This window comes from Macaca mulatta, chromosome 6, assembly GCF_049350105.2.
Source record: "Macaca mulatta isolate MMU2019108-1 chromosome 6, T2T-MMU8v2.0, whole genome shotgun sequence".
In the NCBI taxonomy this organism is placed as follows: Eukaryota; Metazoa; Chordata; class Mammalia; order Primates; family Cercopithecidae; genus Macaca; species Macaca mulatta.
In genome coordinates, this window is record NC_133411.1 from 7758379 (window position 1) to 7773810 (window position 15432).

Genomic DNA, 15432 nt, shown 5'->3' on the forward strand with positions numbered 1-15432 from the left:
ATACCTGTCATCCTGAAAATGTACATTGTGATGATCAGGTCAAAATATTTTGAATACATTAGATGATGTATGTGTATTATTAGAAAAACAAAGCCCTGCTTAGCATACCTGACAAAGGTGCTTGATGGTTTTTACTATCAGTTATGGCTAATATGTTGCACTAACAATGGTAATATGAAGGGTTGCAATAATACTGTTCAGTCAGGCTGGGGCTCGTAGTGAAATTTTATGGTTTATTAGCCATAATCATCTTGCAATTTTTTTCCTTTAGGTTTTGGCTTGTGGTTAGCGGGTATGTTGATAAACATCCATTCAGATCATATCCTAAGGAATCTCAGAAAACCAGGAGACACTGGATACAAAATACCAAGGGGTACGTACTGAAAGTGAAGAATTTCTGTGAAAGTTGTGTGCCATGGTGCCTGTCTATTTTAGTGTTGCCAGCTCTAAGAAGTAGTAGCATGGTATTTATTAGCTACAAGTTTTCAGTGTAAATCATCATTATTAATAACAAGTACTGTTGTTATTGTCTTATTAGAATAACAAAAGAACCAAATCTGGCTAACTGAACAGTTATTAAACAAAGCAGAAAGTCCAGTTATATCTGTGCTTGGAAAGAGAGGATGAGGAAGAACGTATGATTTACAAGGAGTGTCTGACACTTCTGTTTCTAGCAGTATAATGAAATAGATACTTTGACCCTCCTCTGAAAACATTTTTAAATGTTGGAATATTTTGAAAATCTTCTTAAACACATCAGTATACTATCAAGAAAGGAAGTAATCATCAGAGGACAAGATCTAGGTGAATGATGGAATCTGGAGCGTGTCTTTTGAGAATTTGTGACGAGGCACCAACCCCCATGCTGGTTTATAACCCAGATTCGCACTACTTGTATAGTATGAAAAATCTCAAGCCGTGAATTAATTTCCGTGGCCTAGGGTGGTGGTGGATTCTCCTGGCCAGCAAAAGCCCAGATCCCCAAGGGGATCTGCATTCAACCTGAGTCTCAAAGAACCCAATGTGCCACACTCCACAGAGTAAGAGGTACGGTCACAAGGTACAGAACCCACAAGGAAGTACAGCACCATGAGGGAGAATGTAATTCAACGTGAAAGATTTCAGATGTTAGAATTAATGGAAACATTATAAAGTGAGTACTTTAAATGCTTTTTATAACGAGTAATTACAATTAGGAGTAAAGAAGCAATGTACCATAAAAAGGACTAGAAACCAACAGAGTTTCAGAAAAAAAACTTTTAAAGTACAGAAATCTAAAACTTTAATGGAGAAAGGGCATGACATCACTTAGTTTGAACTTCTTCCACTTATGTTCTGAGAAACCATATGAGAATAGCAACAAAAACAAACAATGCTCCAAATCCCAAATTACTAAAACTGTGATCCTGAGAACCTGGAATCAGCAAAGCCAGCTCCACACGTGATGGTAGTGTGATAGAAGCGGCAGAGAAGAGAAAACATGACAGAATCCTAGACAGGCTGCTGATCACCCATTCAGCCCCTGGGTGGATTGGGGAAGAATCCCCTCTTTGGTGTTGAGCTTATAAGCAAACTGCACCCTCATGGGGTCATCCCAAGGAGCCACTTCCTCTGGCAGGTACAGTGGCTGAGAAAGTGCAATGTAAGCTGGATGGTGGCCCCCTCGCTTTGTGCCCAGCACCCTTGCATGGGGAACAGCATGATTCCAGATTCATTGGCAAGTGTTTGTCCCCTGAAGGAGAGGGCCCTGTCCTAAGGAGGGGCTGCCATGAGCCAGACAAAGAAGGGAGAGAGCACAGTCCTGGGGGAGGCAGAATGAAAAGGTGCAGAAGATGCCAGAAGCCACAGACTGGCAGATTTGAGAAACACCACTTCCAAAAGAAAGGGCATCCCCAGAGATGGCAGGATCCCATGGGAGGGCCCTCCTGGGCCAGGCTGGTCACGGAAAGGCCTGACATGCCTCATACAGAGGGTCCTGTCCACTGTCCCACAGTAGTTGAGATGCCACAAAAACTTTTCAGCCTCTTTCCCTCCATTTCCTGCTCTCATGTCTGATCCTTGTTCTAATCCAACATATTGAAACCTGAAGAACAAAAAAGGTATGATCCCCAAATCTGTGCAGTCATAACATTGGGACAGCAAAGAAGCAGCAAAACTTACCTGAGCAGAAACATGTTTCACAAAGCAGGGGAAAATTGTAATCAAAATTCCAACATGAGTTTTAAAATGTGAATGGAGGCTAGGCGTGGTGGCTGCACCTGTAATCCCAGCACTTTGAGAGGCCGAGTTGGGCAGATCACATGAGGTCCAGAGTTCAAGACCAACCTGGCCAACATGGTAAAACCCCATCCCTACTAAAAACACAAAATTTAGCCAGGTGTGGTGGCACATGCCTGTAATCCCAGCTACTTAGGAGGCTGAGACAAGGCTGAGACACGAGAATCGCTTGAACCTGGGAGGCAGAGGGTGCAGTTAGCCAAGATCATGCCACTGCACTCCAGCCTGGGCGACAGAGTGAGACTCTGTCTCAAAAACGTAAAAAATACAAATAAAATGTGAATGGAGCAGTTGCAGGGTCTATACCCGTCAGCTGAAGAACACCTGCAATGAACCTGCAATCTACAAACTTAGCTTATTTTCTGTCTCAGTAAAGGGAGACCCCTCCCTGCCACATTTCCCTACAGTGCATAGCCTCCTTCCTGCAGCTAGTAATCAACCCAGCTTCCCGACGGCCTATGGCCATCAATGGCATCTCTGAGAACAGATAGGCCAAAGGAGATGTAGAAGCTTGGCTGCGACTCTCAGGCAGCAGGAAGTAGCACCAGATGTCGGTGCAGGTGACATGGGACACATGAGACTTAAGAAAGAAAATGCTTCTAAAATTTTTAATTTCTCCTATCCAAGTACTAACTAGGCTCGACCTTGCTTAGCTTTCAAGATCAGACAAGATCAAAATTCTTTATTTCTAATCATTAAATTAAAAGACCCACAAGACCAGGAAAAAAAAAAAAAAAAAAAAAAAAACACCACAGAAGTATGTCAGAAGATAGAAATGAAAAAGCAAAGAATATGATACCTAGACTGGGTGCAGTGGCTCATACCTGTAATCCCAATACTTTGGGAGGCTGAGGCAGGAGGATCACTTGAGGCCAGGAGTTTGAGACCAGCCTAGGCAACATAGCCAGACCCCCATCTCTACAAGAAAAATGAAAGAAAATTAGCCAGGCATGGTGGTGCACACTTGTAGTCCCAGCCACTCAGGAGGCTGAGGTGGGAGGATCACTTGAACCCAGGAGTTCGTGGCTACAGTGAACCTCAATCACGCCACTGCACTCCAGAGGGAGACCCTGTCAAAAAAAAAAAAAAAAAAAAAAAATTCTTATTGTGAATGACGTTTTTGGTGATAGCTGGAGAAGTAGGGAAAATACATCCATCCTAGGCACGCTGAAGTCCATGAAGAAGAAATCAAAAGCATTGGAACAGAACATATTTTAAAAACTAATTCAAGAAAGCTTTTGTGAAGTAAAACAAGATGCAAGAGCGTCTGCCGTTTGCAAGTGCACACCCTCTACCAGGGAAAGTCGACAGGAAACAGTGATGATCATCTGCACATGCTGTGAGTGGCTCATAAGGGAAAGTTTGTTAGATTCTTCAGGGCAACATTCAGTGCCAAGGCCTTAGAGGCAGCACCATGAGAGGCCCAAGGAATGTGGAAGCCAAAATTTTATCCTAGCTTTGGAGTCCCTCGTGTAAAATCTGTCAGGTTTTGAAGACTACAGGTATAGGTAGTCTGGGTGCTGAGCCCCATGAGGACTCCACCATGGTCGGCTTTGTGACTGGCCCCCCTCACTGCAGACTCTTAATTTGCAGGGTGTTTTTACGTGACACACTCATGGTTTCTAATACACAGGTGTGCCGTCTACATCCAGTGATTACGTGAGGTCTTTCAGAAACGCTTCCCAGGACTCTGTTAATAATGGTGCCGTAACTGGTTAGCGTCAAAAGAGCAAGTGACAAAACGAACAAATAAAGAGATAAAGAGAGGTGCACAGATAGGATGCCCATAGTCGGTACATACAGGCTGAACTAGGGTTTAGGGCAAGTGCTGTGGGCTGTGTGCAACGACCAGTTTGTGGTTTTGTAATGCGGCATCTGTAAGCAGCCTGTGTCTCAAGACATTTTTTGGCAGATTGGCATCTCCAGGTTTTCCGGTCTAATTACATGCTTACTGGTCCACCCATATGGTTCCACCAAATAATGTGCCCCACACTGGACCCTCTGAGAGAAGGTTCACTGAGCAGGCTGCATGCGGGAAGGCATCATGGCCCCAGCCCTCCCCACAGGCTGTCTGCCCTTTGGGTGACTGGCATCTGCAGGACGGGGTGCAAAGGTCCTTCCACGTCTGGGATTCAGCTGCCCAGGGCTCTGTTGAAATACAGATGATCGTTAATGTCATCTTGTAGAAAGTTGAAGCAGTTACAGAAATGGGTGAATAAGAAAGTGACAGTGACTAAGCTCCACAGTTCAGAGGGAACAGCGCTGTGAATGCTTTGGGTCCATTCTTGCAGGCGCTTCTGCAGGTGCATATGCCCACACATTGTGAATGACATTCTATTTATTGGGCATTAAGTTTGATATTTTTATGTATTATATTGTCATTAAAAAGTTTGTCAATGAATGTTGCTATTTGTATTAGTCTGTTTTCACTCTGCTATAAAGAACTACCTGAGTCTGGGTCATTTATGAAGAAAAGAGGTTTAATTGACTCACAGTTCCGCATGGCTGGGGAGGACTCAGGAAACTTACCATCATGGCAGAAGGCGAAGGGGAAGCAAAGACCTTCACATGGCGGCAGGAGAGAGAACAAGCGAAGGGGGACCTGCCTCATACTTTCAAACAATTACATCTCATGAGAATTCACTAGCACAAGAAACTGCCCCCATGATCCAGTCACCTCCCACTGGGTTCCTCCCTTGTCCTGTGGGGATCACAGTTCAAGATGAGATTGGGTGGGGACACAAAATCAAACCATATCAGTATTATTTTATAATTATGAATTATTTCAAGCTTACAGAAAAGTAGTAGAAAGCTCAATATTGCAAGCATCTACACACCCCCACCTTCCTTAAATAAGAAAAAGAAAAGCACTTTGCTGTTTTGGGCTCAGCAAAACCATTTTCTTTCTTTTTAAAAAATAGACCATCTCAGGCGGGGCGCCGTTGCTCACACCTGTAATGCCAGCGCTTTGGGAGGCTGAGACAGGTGGATCACCTGAGGTCAGGAATTCGACACCAGCCTAGCCAACACGGTGAAACCCCATCCCTACTAAAAATACAAAACTCCAAAAAAAAAAAAAAAAAATCATCTCAGCTCCAGCCAAAGCCCTCATGCACCATGCACGTAAGTTGCAGTGTGCTCAGAGAGCTAGTCTCCACCCTATGCTGCAGTATTTGTTGAAATTGGTCTTATGACTTCGGGTGTAATCAGTTTGTCTTTTTTTTTTTTTTTTTTTGAGACAGAGTCTAACTCTGTCACCCAGGCTGGAGTGCAATGAATGGCACGATCTCGGCTCACTGCAACCTGTGCCTCCTGGGTTCAAGCGATTCTTATTCATCAGCTTCCCGAGTAGCTGGGACTACAGGCGTGCACCATCACACCTAGTTAATTTTTGTATTTTCAGCAGAGACAAGGTTTCACCATGTTGGCCAGGCTGATCTGGAACTCCTGACCTCACATGATCCACCTGCCTCAGCCTCCCAAAGTTCTGGGATTACAGGCGTGAGCGACCGCACCCGGCCTAATTTTTTAAAAAATGCTCTGTCCTTATATGCCTTCCGAATTTTCTCAGCTCCGCAGACATAGTGCCCAACTGGAACCCAGGGCAGAATACATCAGGCCTCTCTAGAACACACTTGAGTAGCCACAAAGCTACAGCCTGAGGGTGAGTCCCAAGTCCCAAAGAGGGGCCTCCTGCCCTCCTTCTCTGCTAGGACCCCTCTCCCTGCCCCTCGTCTGGTCCTTGGAGTGTGCCAGCCATTGCTCTCCGCCTCAGGGCCTTTGCTGCATCTCTTCTCTTGCCTGGAGCACTCCTGAGAGCACCCCCAGCACCTGCCAGGCTGGCCCTCACTTGCAAGCCTTGAATCGACCTTCACCTTCCCTGTGAGGCTTGTTCCCAGCCACTCTGTGATGGTGACCTCCTCTACCCCATCCCAGTTCCAGGGCCCCTCACTACTGTGCCCTGCCCCTCACTACTCCTCCCCCTCCATGTGCTGCATGCTCTCTTTGTTCATGACACTGGGGTTTATGGTTCTAGATGTGGGGAGGGGGTCTGTCCAAGTGCCTGGGCAGGGCCTGGCCCATAATACTGACTCAGCGCATTTGTGAAGATGTGATGAATGAATGAATGAATGAATGAATCTGTGCTTGAAAGTGAATATCTTCGTCACTCATTGCTCTAGGGTTCTATTTAGGTCCATTTTACTTGCTAGTTCATTGTTAGTTGTTACTCTGTATTCTCTGCTTGCATGATCCATCAACAGGTGCAGTGGTTTAGTGGTGTTCTTCCACTGTAACTGTACATGCATGTATTCACATAGATGGGTATTGATATATATATGTAGTTGATGATCAGAAGCTGTGATATGAATTAATAAACCATGTAATGCTAGATATGTCTTATTGATTAACATCCTATAAGGGAAATATTTTTCCGTTCTTGAATTTATGTTCTCCAGGTAAGTATTCACTAGCATCTCTGAAGTCTATATTTCATTTTGTAGTAAATGTACTACTTTGGTCTGTGTTTTCTTCTAGGAGGCTTATTTGAATACGTAACTGCAGCCAACTATTTTGGAGAAATCATGGAGTGGTGTGGCTATGCCCTGGCCAGCTGGTCTGTCCAAGGCGCAGCTTTTGCTTTCTTCACATTTTGTTTTTTATCTGGTAGAGCAAAAGAGCATCATCGGTAAGTTTTGAAACACTTTTACCATTTGTAATTTGTTCTTTGACTATATTATTACTCTTTTTCAGGATAGATTTTTGAAGTGTTCATTTAAATTGCTGAATTCCAGTTTATTCTGTGCTTTGACCAAACAAGTACAAAACCAAACCGATAGCTGTAGAATCACCCAGCTCTAAGGAATTGTCAGAGCCACATAAGCAGAGTTGTTCTCTACACCACGTCCTTAGCCTCTCTGAATTGACATTGCTGGACTCAGTGGTGCAGCTGGACACCAAGCAGGGGATTCGGGGCTCTGAGTGGGAAACACTGATTAAAACAGAACCCTGACTGAGCACAGCCAATGGCCAGCTTGCGAATGCTGCAGGTTGAGGAATTCTGAAGAGGAAGGTGAAGCCCAGAGCCCGGCAACACTGGCAGAACTCGTGCACACAGAGCTCTCTAGCTATGTGGTGACTCAGGCCATGGCTCTGAACCTGGGGTCCTTAATGGGCTACAGAGGCTCTATGTGCCCCCTAAAATGACATTTTCCAGAGACCAGGTCCTTGCCTTTCATCTGATCCCCCAAAGGGCTTGTGAGCCATTTGACCAACACACTCATAAAGAAATCAAAGGGACTGGACACGGTGGCTCACACCTGTAATCCCAGCACTTCGGGAGGCCGAGGCCAGTGGACCACTTGAGGTCGGGAGTTCAAGACTGGCCTGGCCAACATGGTGAAACCCCATCTCTACTAAAAATACAAAAATTAGCCAGGCATGGTGGCGGTTGCCTGTAATCCCAGCTACTCGGGAGGCTGAGGCACAAGAATCACTTGAACCTGGGAGGTGGAGGTTGCAGTGAGCTGATATCGTGCCACTGCACTCTAGCCTGGTTGATAGAGTAAGACTCAGTCTCAAAAAGAAAGAAAGAAAGAAAGAAATCAAAGGATGTCAAGGCTGAAGTGAATTTAGAGAACACCTTTCTAATCCAATGGTTGAGGAAACTGAGGATCAAGGAGCAGAGTCTGAGGCCTGCCAGGAGCCCCGTTTCATTGACAGGAAGAGATCTCAGCCACAGCGTGGAATCTTTACCTGCCCTGACATGGGCGTGTGTCCCTGATAATAAATGATGGAGACTGGGCTTAGCAAGCAGCCAGCCTGGTATGCACATTTACCGTGTGCCCTGAGCCACTCGCTTCATCCACTCAAAACATCTAACCAAAATCTCCAAAGCTGCCAGTGCTACGAGGTGTGCAAAAATATATAACTCTGTCCTTCTTCATGAAGTTTATCATCTTTTTTGGGACTGAGGACAGAGAGAAAAAGCTAAAAGAAGAATAGATTGATAGCATGGTATAGTGGGAAAAGTACCTAGGTGTACTTCCCAGCCTCACCACGTGTTTGCAGATGCAAAGGATGATTATTGGAGATAATAAGAAGAAAGGTCATATCTGAAGTATCTCTTTGCCTAGTTTTTTTTTTTTTTTTTTTTTTTTTAAAGACAGCATCTCGCTCTGTCACTCAGGCTGGAATGCGGTAGCACAATCTCAGCTCACTGCCACCTCTGCCTCCGGGGCTCAAATGATCTTCCCACCTCAGCCTCCCAAGTAGCTGGGATTACAGGCACACGCCACCAGGCCTGGCTAATTTTTTATATTTTTTGTAGAATTGTGGTCTCACTATATGGCCCAAGCTGGTCTTGAACTCCTAGACTCAAGTAATCCTCGCACCTCAGCCTCCTGAAGTGCTAGGATTAGAGGCGTGAGCCAGCGTGGCTGGCCTCTTTGTCTAATACTTGAAGAAGTGATAGCATAAATGTGAGAGCTGATGAGAGCTCTCAGGGCAGCACCCTTCATTCTTTCGAGACACTCCATTGTGCCAGGGACCTGGTATTTTCACGCATAGAGAGTGAGGAGAACAAAATCAGAGCCACGACCTACCTAAATCCTGTAGCTGCTGAGAAAAACATAGGGGTCTGCAGAAAGTTGAGTGAGTGCCGAAGGCAGAGAGGGTTTGAGAAGGAGGCTCGATGCCAGGCATGGCAGAAACACTGTGGGCCAGGAATGGGCCTTCTGTGCTGGGAACTGTGTTCGCCAAAAAGTCATATGGGAGTCCTAAGCCCTGGTACCTGTGAAAGCAACCTTACTGGGGAACGTATTCAGTTGAGATGAGAAGGGGAAACGTGGATACAGACATACACCAGGTGATCACACAGAGTGGGAAGGCCACGGGAAGATGGACAGAGAGGCAGGGGCGATGCAGCCACGAGCCCAGGAACAACACGTGGCACCACCAGAGCTGGGGGAGATGGGACTGGAACCTTCCCTGAACCTCCAGAGGGAGCGGAGCCCTGCTGCCACCTTGATTTCCAACTTCTGGCTTCTAGAACTGGGAGAGAATTCGATGGCCGTTATTATAAGCCACCCAGCGTGCGGTAACTTTGTTCTAGCAGCCACAGGGAACTGATACACCAGCTTTCCGGCCATTTAAAATTGACTGGGAAAGTAAGGGCAGGAGTATGATTTGTGAACCCTTCTGTTTTCTCCTCTGCCACATGACTTTGTTGTCACAGGTTTGGTTGAGATACTACGTCATCACTCTAAATATACATTCTAGAGTGTGACTTCCTCCCCTCTGCCCCCGCTGCTCCCAGCACTGCCCCCGCTGCCCCCGCTGCCCCCAGCACTGCCCCCGCTGCCCCCAGCACTGCACCCGGCCTGGGCCACGCTTCCCGGTGAAGATGCCATCCTTTTACATTCCTAATATTTGATGTGAAGAAGCAAGTAATGTCTCATTTCTCTTAAACAAATGAGATAACACTGACATTTAAAAAAACATGGATCAGCATAAGATTGAACACGGGCACACCAAGTCAGTGGTAAAGATGTTTCCTCAAATGAAATCAGGAAACAGGAAAACCCCTCTCAGTATATGAATATGAAACATATAGAAATGGAAAATAAGTAATTCAGTTATCTAAATGAAAGTCTTTGCTAATAAAAACCCAAAGATACTCTTTGCAGAAGAATTCATGAGTTGAAAGAGCTCTTTGTCATCCATTTGCTGTTTAAATTGGTGTCAGTGTGAAACCAGTTTTAAGTCCTGAAGAATTAATCAACTCAGTTTTGCAGAATTATGTTCAGAAATGTAGGACTTACAAGCTGAGAATAAAATAAAAACTCTTTTTTAAAAATATTTTCATAAACCCAACTAATCAAGCCATCAAATAAACGTATTCCAAAAGAAACCATGCCAAGGATCTATTCCTTGCACTCCATTTGATGGATTATAATGTTCTTTTTCTTTTTTTTTGAGACAGTCTCGCTCTGTCGCCCAGGCTGGAGTGCAGGGGCGCGATCTTGCCTCACTGCAAGCTCCGCCTCCCAGGTTCACACCATTCTCCTGCCCCAGCCTCCCGAGTAGCTGGCACTACAGGCACCTGGCTAATTTTTTTGTATTTTTAGTAAGAGATGGGGTTTCACCGCGTTAGCCAGGATGGTCTTGATCTCCTGACCTCACGATCCACCCGCCTTGGCCTCCCAAAGTTCTGGGATTACAGGTGTGAGCCACTATGCCTGGCCGGATTATAATGTTCTAAAAACAAAACTGTATTACAATGAAATTCTTTCTAAAATAATTAGTATTTAAATTCATAAATGATTGCATTGATAGTTAAACTCTAGGTCAGAAACAGTCAACTGTGCTGGGTTGCTAACAAATATTCTCTTTAAAGGCAAAATTTAAAGGTATTCTAAGGAGTGAGAAAAATTTAATCATTTAACAATAAATATTTTATTTCCATATAATGGTTTCTGTGAAATACATTTAACCTCTTCAGCCAACATCCCTTCATTATGTGAGAACATCCTGACCTCACACGTGTTCTTTCTGATGTCACGGAGCCCAGCCTTGCTGCCCAGCCTGGCTGGAAGGACCGTTTTCTCGGCGTCCTGTGGCAGTCCTGTGTGTCCTGTCTCCCGCCTGCCCTCTCGTGTTTGCCCATTTCAGGCTCTCCTGCTGTCTTGTACTCTGCCCTTGACTTTTCGGGCCAGGGTGCCCATCTTCCATGGGCAGTTTCTGGGAGAGAGGAGCTCACCCGCTATGTCCCTGTGCGGCATCCAGTGCCGCTGGCCCGTGGGGAAGCTCTCCGGCACTTGCAAGGGGTGGATGGCCTGGATCCCAGCAGGCCTGTGAAAACCTTCAGCCTCTAACCAGCGAACATGTTTGCAGTCCACTTCCACAGGCTTCACACCAGCAGTGAAAACCTTCAGCCTCTAACCAGCGAACATGTTTGCAGTCCACTTTCACAGGCTTCACACCAGCAGTGAAAACCTTCAGCCTCTAACCAGCGAACATGTTTGCAGTCCACTTCCACAGGCTTCACACCAGCAGTGAAAACCTTCAGCCTCTAACCAGCGAACATGTTTGCAGTCCACTTTCACAGGCTTCACACCAGCTGTGAAAACCTTCAGCCTCTAACCAGCGAACATGTTTGCAGTCCACTTCCACAGGCTTCACACCAGCAGTGAAAACCTTCAGCCTCTAACCAGCGAACATGTTTGCAGTCCACTTCCACAGGCTTCACACCAGCTGTGAAAACCTTCAGCCTCTAACCAGCGAACATGTTTGCAGTCCACTTTCACAGGCTTCACACCAGCTGTTGGGCTTGGCCACGTTGTGTGTTGGGCACTCGGGTCCATGTGCCACCACTGAGCCACATAGCTGGAAAGGCTGCAGTCTAAAGGCCTCATGCCAGGGGAAGTGATACTTGACCTGGAAGTCCTGACCGACTTCTTAGAATTGTTCTTATTACATGCCTTTTTGGGGACACAGAACATAAAAAAGTAAACGTGGCCGTCCAGTATGTTCGAATTCTCTATTTGTGGATTCCGGTGTTAAACTTAGCTAAGACCAGCAGGGGTTTGCCAACTGCCTCTCAGTTTCTCATCTTCATATGTTTCTACCACATTAACAGCGAGCTAATTGCTTTCTCTTATGATTTTTAGCCTGTTAATCTTTGTGTGTTTATAGAAACTCCCTTTTTATGACTATTTCTCCATGTTGTCAAATTATTTCTAATTTTTACTCCATCCACTTAGTTGCCACCTTTCCCAACTGGCTATTACCCCCAAAACAAATGAGCATGCCTTCGTTGATACAATTTATATCAAAACTGAAAATACTGTTTGTTTTGAGCACAAGGCTGAATTGTGGACAACGCCGTATACATTTTCCCAGATTTCACTGAATCCTTACTAAGAGCTGTTCCTGAGCCTCCTGGTACACAGCTGGGTGCCCACTCTATACACCCTGGGCTAGGCCAGTAGTTCTCGACTGCAGGCTGGAGAAAACTCTTAAGAGTCTACCAGCAGATATTCAGAAGCACCTACTTGGTCCTGCCCCTCCTCCAGCCTGCATGCTTTCCCCAGGGGCTGAAAAGACAGCTCCACAACGTGCTGTTCAGTATTTTCATCAAATGTCAGTAATTTTCCTTCCAGATAGAAAGCTGAATTCTATGGGCTACTTCTTCTGAATCACACTTTATGATTAGATATACTTAATTCTTCGTGATATAGGCAAAATTAAACTATAAGTATGAAATGCCAAAGTTTTTGTTACTACATTTAAAAACTGAATAGTCTTTTGTCATGAAAAATATTGTCACTTTTGTTAGCATCTGTTAAATGTCTAAGTGACAGAATTATTCCCTTTTAAAATTTTTTTTTCTTATTTTTAGGTGGTACCTCCAGAAATTTGAAGAGTATCCAAAGTTCAGAAAAATTCTAATTCCATTTTTGTTTTAAGTGCATTTTCAACAAAATTATCTTCAAGTTGAAGCTTTCCAATGGTGTTTCTCTAGGGACTTTGTAAATAAGTTATATCTTTGTAATTTTCCTGCTACTTCATCATTTTCAAGATGTCCTCTAGAAATATTTTTTCTAGTAATTTTGCAAGCTACCTAATAAGTACTTAAATAAACTGAAATGGAGGTTGAAGTATACTACTGTGTAACAGATCAGAATTTCAAACTCCAGGAAATAACTGCTGACATTTGTTCTAATTTCGAATTTACCTCTTTTGGCTATGTCTTGCCAAGTGTGTCTAAGACTAGAGTTTACAACTGTCTTTGATGGCATTTTCAGAACAATAAATGTCACAATCCCTTCTATAGCCCCCTACAGTGATCCCTTCAAGGTCAACAGCAGTGTTGCTTTCCCCCTGTAGGGCTGGGATATGTCTTGGAGCCCTCTCTCGGAGGCCACAGAGGCCGGGGGTAGCCATTGTGCAGTCATGGCCCAGGGGAAACTTGCCAACCTTCATTGTCAGGTGCTGTGTGTAAGTGGAGAACTTGGGGATAGAGGAGGAAGCTCCTGGTGGCTCTTCCAAGGCAGGGGCAAAGGCATCTGGACTTGTTCCAGCCCAGCCCCCCAGGTGACATCACCAGGCAGGGAGGGGTGCTGGTGGTGGTTTAGACGGAGTAAGTTGCTTTGCCTGTGCAAGTGGCTCCCGGGCCCTAAACAGGCACCTTTAGGCCATGGGTCACTCACCATGAGCCATCAATATGCTCTGGTCTGACATGGTTTCTCTTTGTCCTCTAGTCTAGACCTAGTTTTTTTGTTCTGTTCTCCACGTATGGATATAGTAGAGATTATTGTCTGTGAAATTTCTCCTTTGTGGATTTTGAGTTTTCCGTTGTAGTGTAAAGAATGATTACCTTCTGTAACAATAAAAAGACCACTTTTTAAGATTTATCCTGTTCTTTGTCGATTGAAACATAATAATTATATTGTTAAGATTCTCTACAGCCTTCTTTTTCTTCCATAGCTAATCTTCTTCTAATTGTTTTTTGCTTTCTGTTTTGCTGTTGCTGCTTTGCAAAGCTTTTCCCTCATAGCCTGTACCTGTTATCAGTATAAAATAATCTTCCTGTTGAATGCTTCATGACTTGAATTCTACTTTGATAAAAACATTGCCATACTGCTTTTTATCTTGATGAATTCATCTGGCATTTCTTTGCTTTATCGTCTCATCTGGAGTTTTTAAATGCCATTTGTTTTAGTTGTCTTCAACAACATAATAAATAGACTTTGCCATTTAACAAGGTAGCTCAAATTCTTTTACTAATTGTTACATCGAAACATTCTTTCATCGTGTTTCCTGTTTTTATTTGGTTTTTTCAACTTCTTCTGTTTACTATCTACAGTGATTTGGAAAGGAGATTTCCTTTAAAACAAACAAGCTTATTGGGAATGGCTTTTATGATTTTTAAAGTAGCCTTGAGAGCTGCCAGTTAAATCCGATGAGCTGAACATACACCTTTCCTTCTCCCCTCTCTATCCTGACCCCAGTTGAAATCACCTAAAAGGAGTTTAAGTGGGCGAGTGGCCCCATAAAGAGAGTGAGAGAGAGTCATCACTGCAGACAGATCACAGCACGGGTGGAGATGGGCCTGATGTGGCAGAGCAGAGAGGCCATGACAGCACGCACCCAGCCGAGACCCTGGGTCCTCACACCTGGGCTGACAGAGGGCAGAGGGATATGAGCACCTCAAAGTGAGACCAACTAAACATGGTGCCTGCAGCAGAAAGCAGTGTCCTCTGCACTCCCACTCCCCACGGACAGCACAGAGAGCCCAGAAATGAGCCATGTGCCCATTGCCGGGGAAGAGAAAGGTAGGCTGAGGTGGTGGTCTGTCCTAACACAAAAATTAACTAAGTGGGGAAAAACGGAGAACTAGGTGTTGGCATCCCAGGAAAAAAATAAAGTCTCCACATTTTGGTCTTCAGGGATCCTGCCCCATAATGGCTGGTTACCTCCTGCCTCAAGCTGCAGGGAAGCTGGGGGTGGCGTGGTGCCCCTGCAATTAACTCTCCTGCTCAGACTTTCTGGTCCTTCTTAGAAAATGTGAACCAGTGAGCAAGAAGCGCCTGGTACATAGAAAAATCTGCATCATGAAAGAACAATGAAAGCCTCTTCAAGAAAACATGATCCTAGGCATCAAAGGGAATTTTTAAAAAGAAATCGTAACTTCAGGGAGATTCAGCATCCACAGAGGAATGGACATCACTCACTGTGGGACATCACATACTGGAATACTACTCAGCAATGTGAAGGAATGGACTGTTGATGAATATTTATAAATCACATATCTGGTAAAGATTTTAATATTCATAATATGTAAAGAACTATCAAAATTCAGTAATAAAGCATATGTTTTGTAAATGGACAAATGATCTGACACTTCACCAAATAATACATACAGTGGCAAATAAGTACATGCAAAGATGCTTAATGTCTTTGGTCACTGGGGAAACGTTAATAAGGTATCAGTACACATCTATGAGCCTTTCACAAAACTGATTTGAATGCTAAAATCTATAAAAACTCATTCTGTTGAACAGTAAACTGAGGCACAAATAAATTTTAAAGAATTTATTTGATCAAACAACAATTCATGAACTAGGCAGCTCCAAACCAGACATGGTTAAGGAG

At 44.4% G+C, this 15432-nt stretch overlaps 1 protein-coding gene across 2 annotated transcripts in view; it reads left to right on the forward strand.

Moving 5' to 3' along the window:
• SRD5A1 (steroid 5 alpha-reductase 1) overlaps positions 1 to 13691 on the forward strand; it is a 37585-nt gene extending 23894 nt beyond the window's left edge. Inside the window, exons 3-5 of one of the 2 annotated variants that reach the window (XM_001083405.5) lie at positions 272 to 373; positions 6814 to 6964; positions 12677 to 13691. In XM_001083405.5, coding sequence (XP_001083405.1) covers positions 272 to 373; positions 6814 to 6964; positions 12677 to 12743 — 320 coding nt within the window. In that variant the 3' untranslated portion in view covers positions 12744 to 13691. Of the gene's footprint in view, positions 1 to 271; positions 374 to 6813; positions 6965 to 11169; positions 11367 to 12676 lie in introns of those variants that run through there. The other variant, XM_078004388.1, reaches the window with a different exon arrangement.
• The last annotated feature ends 1741 nt before the right edge of the window (positions 13692 to 15432 follow it).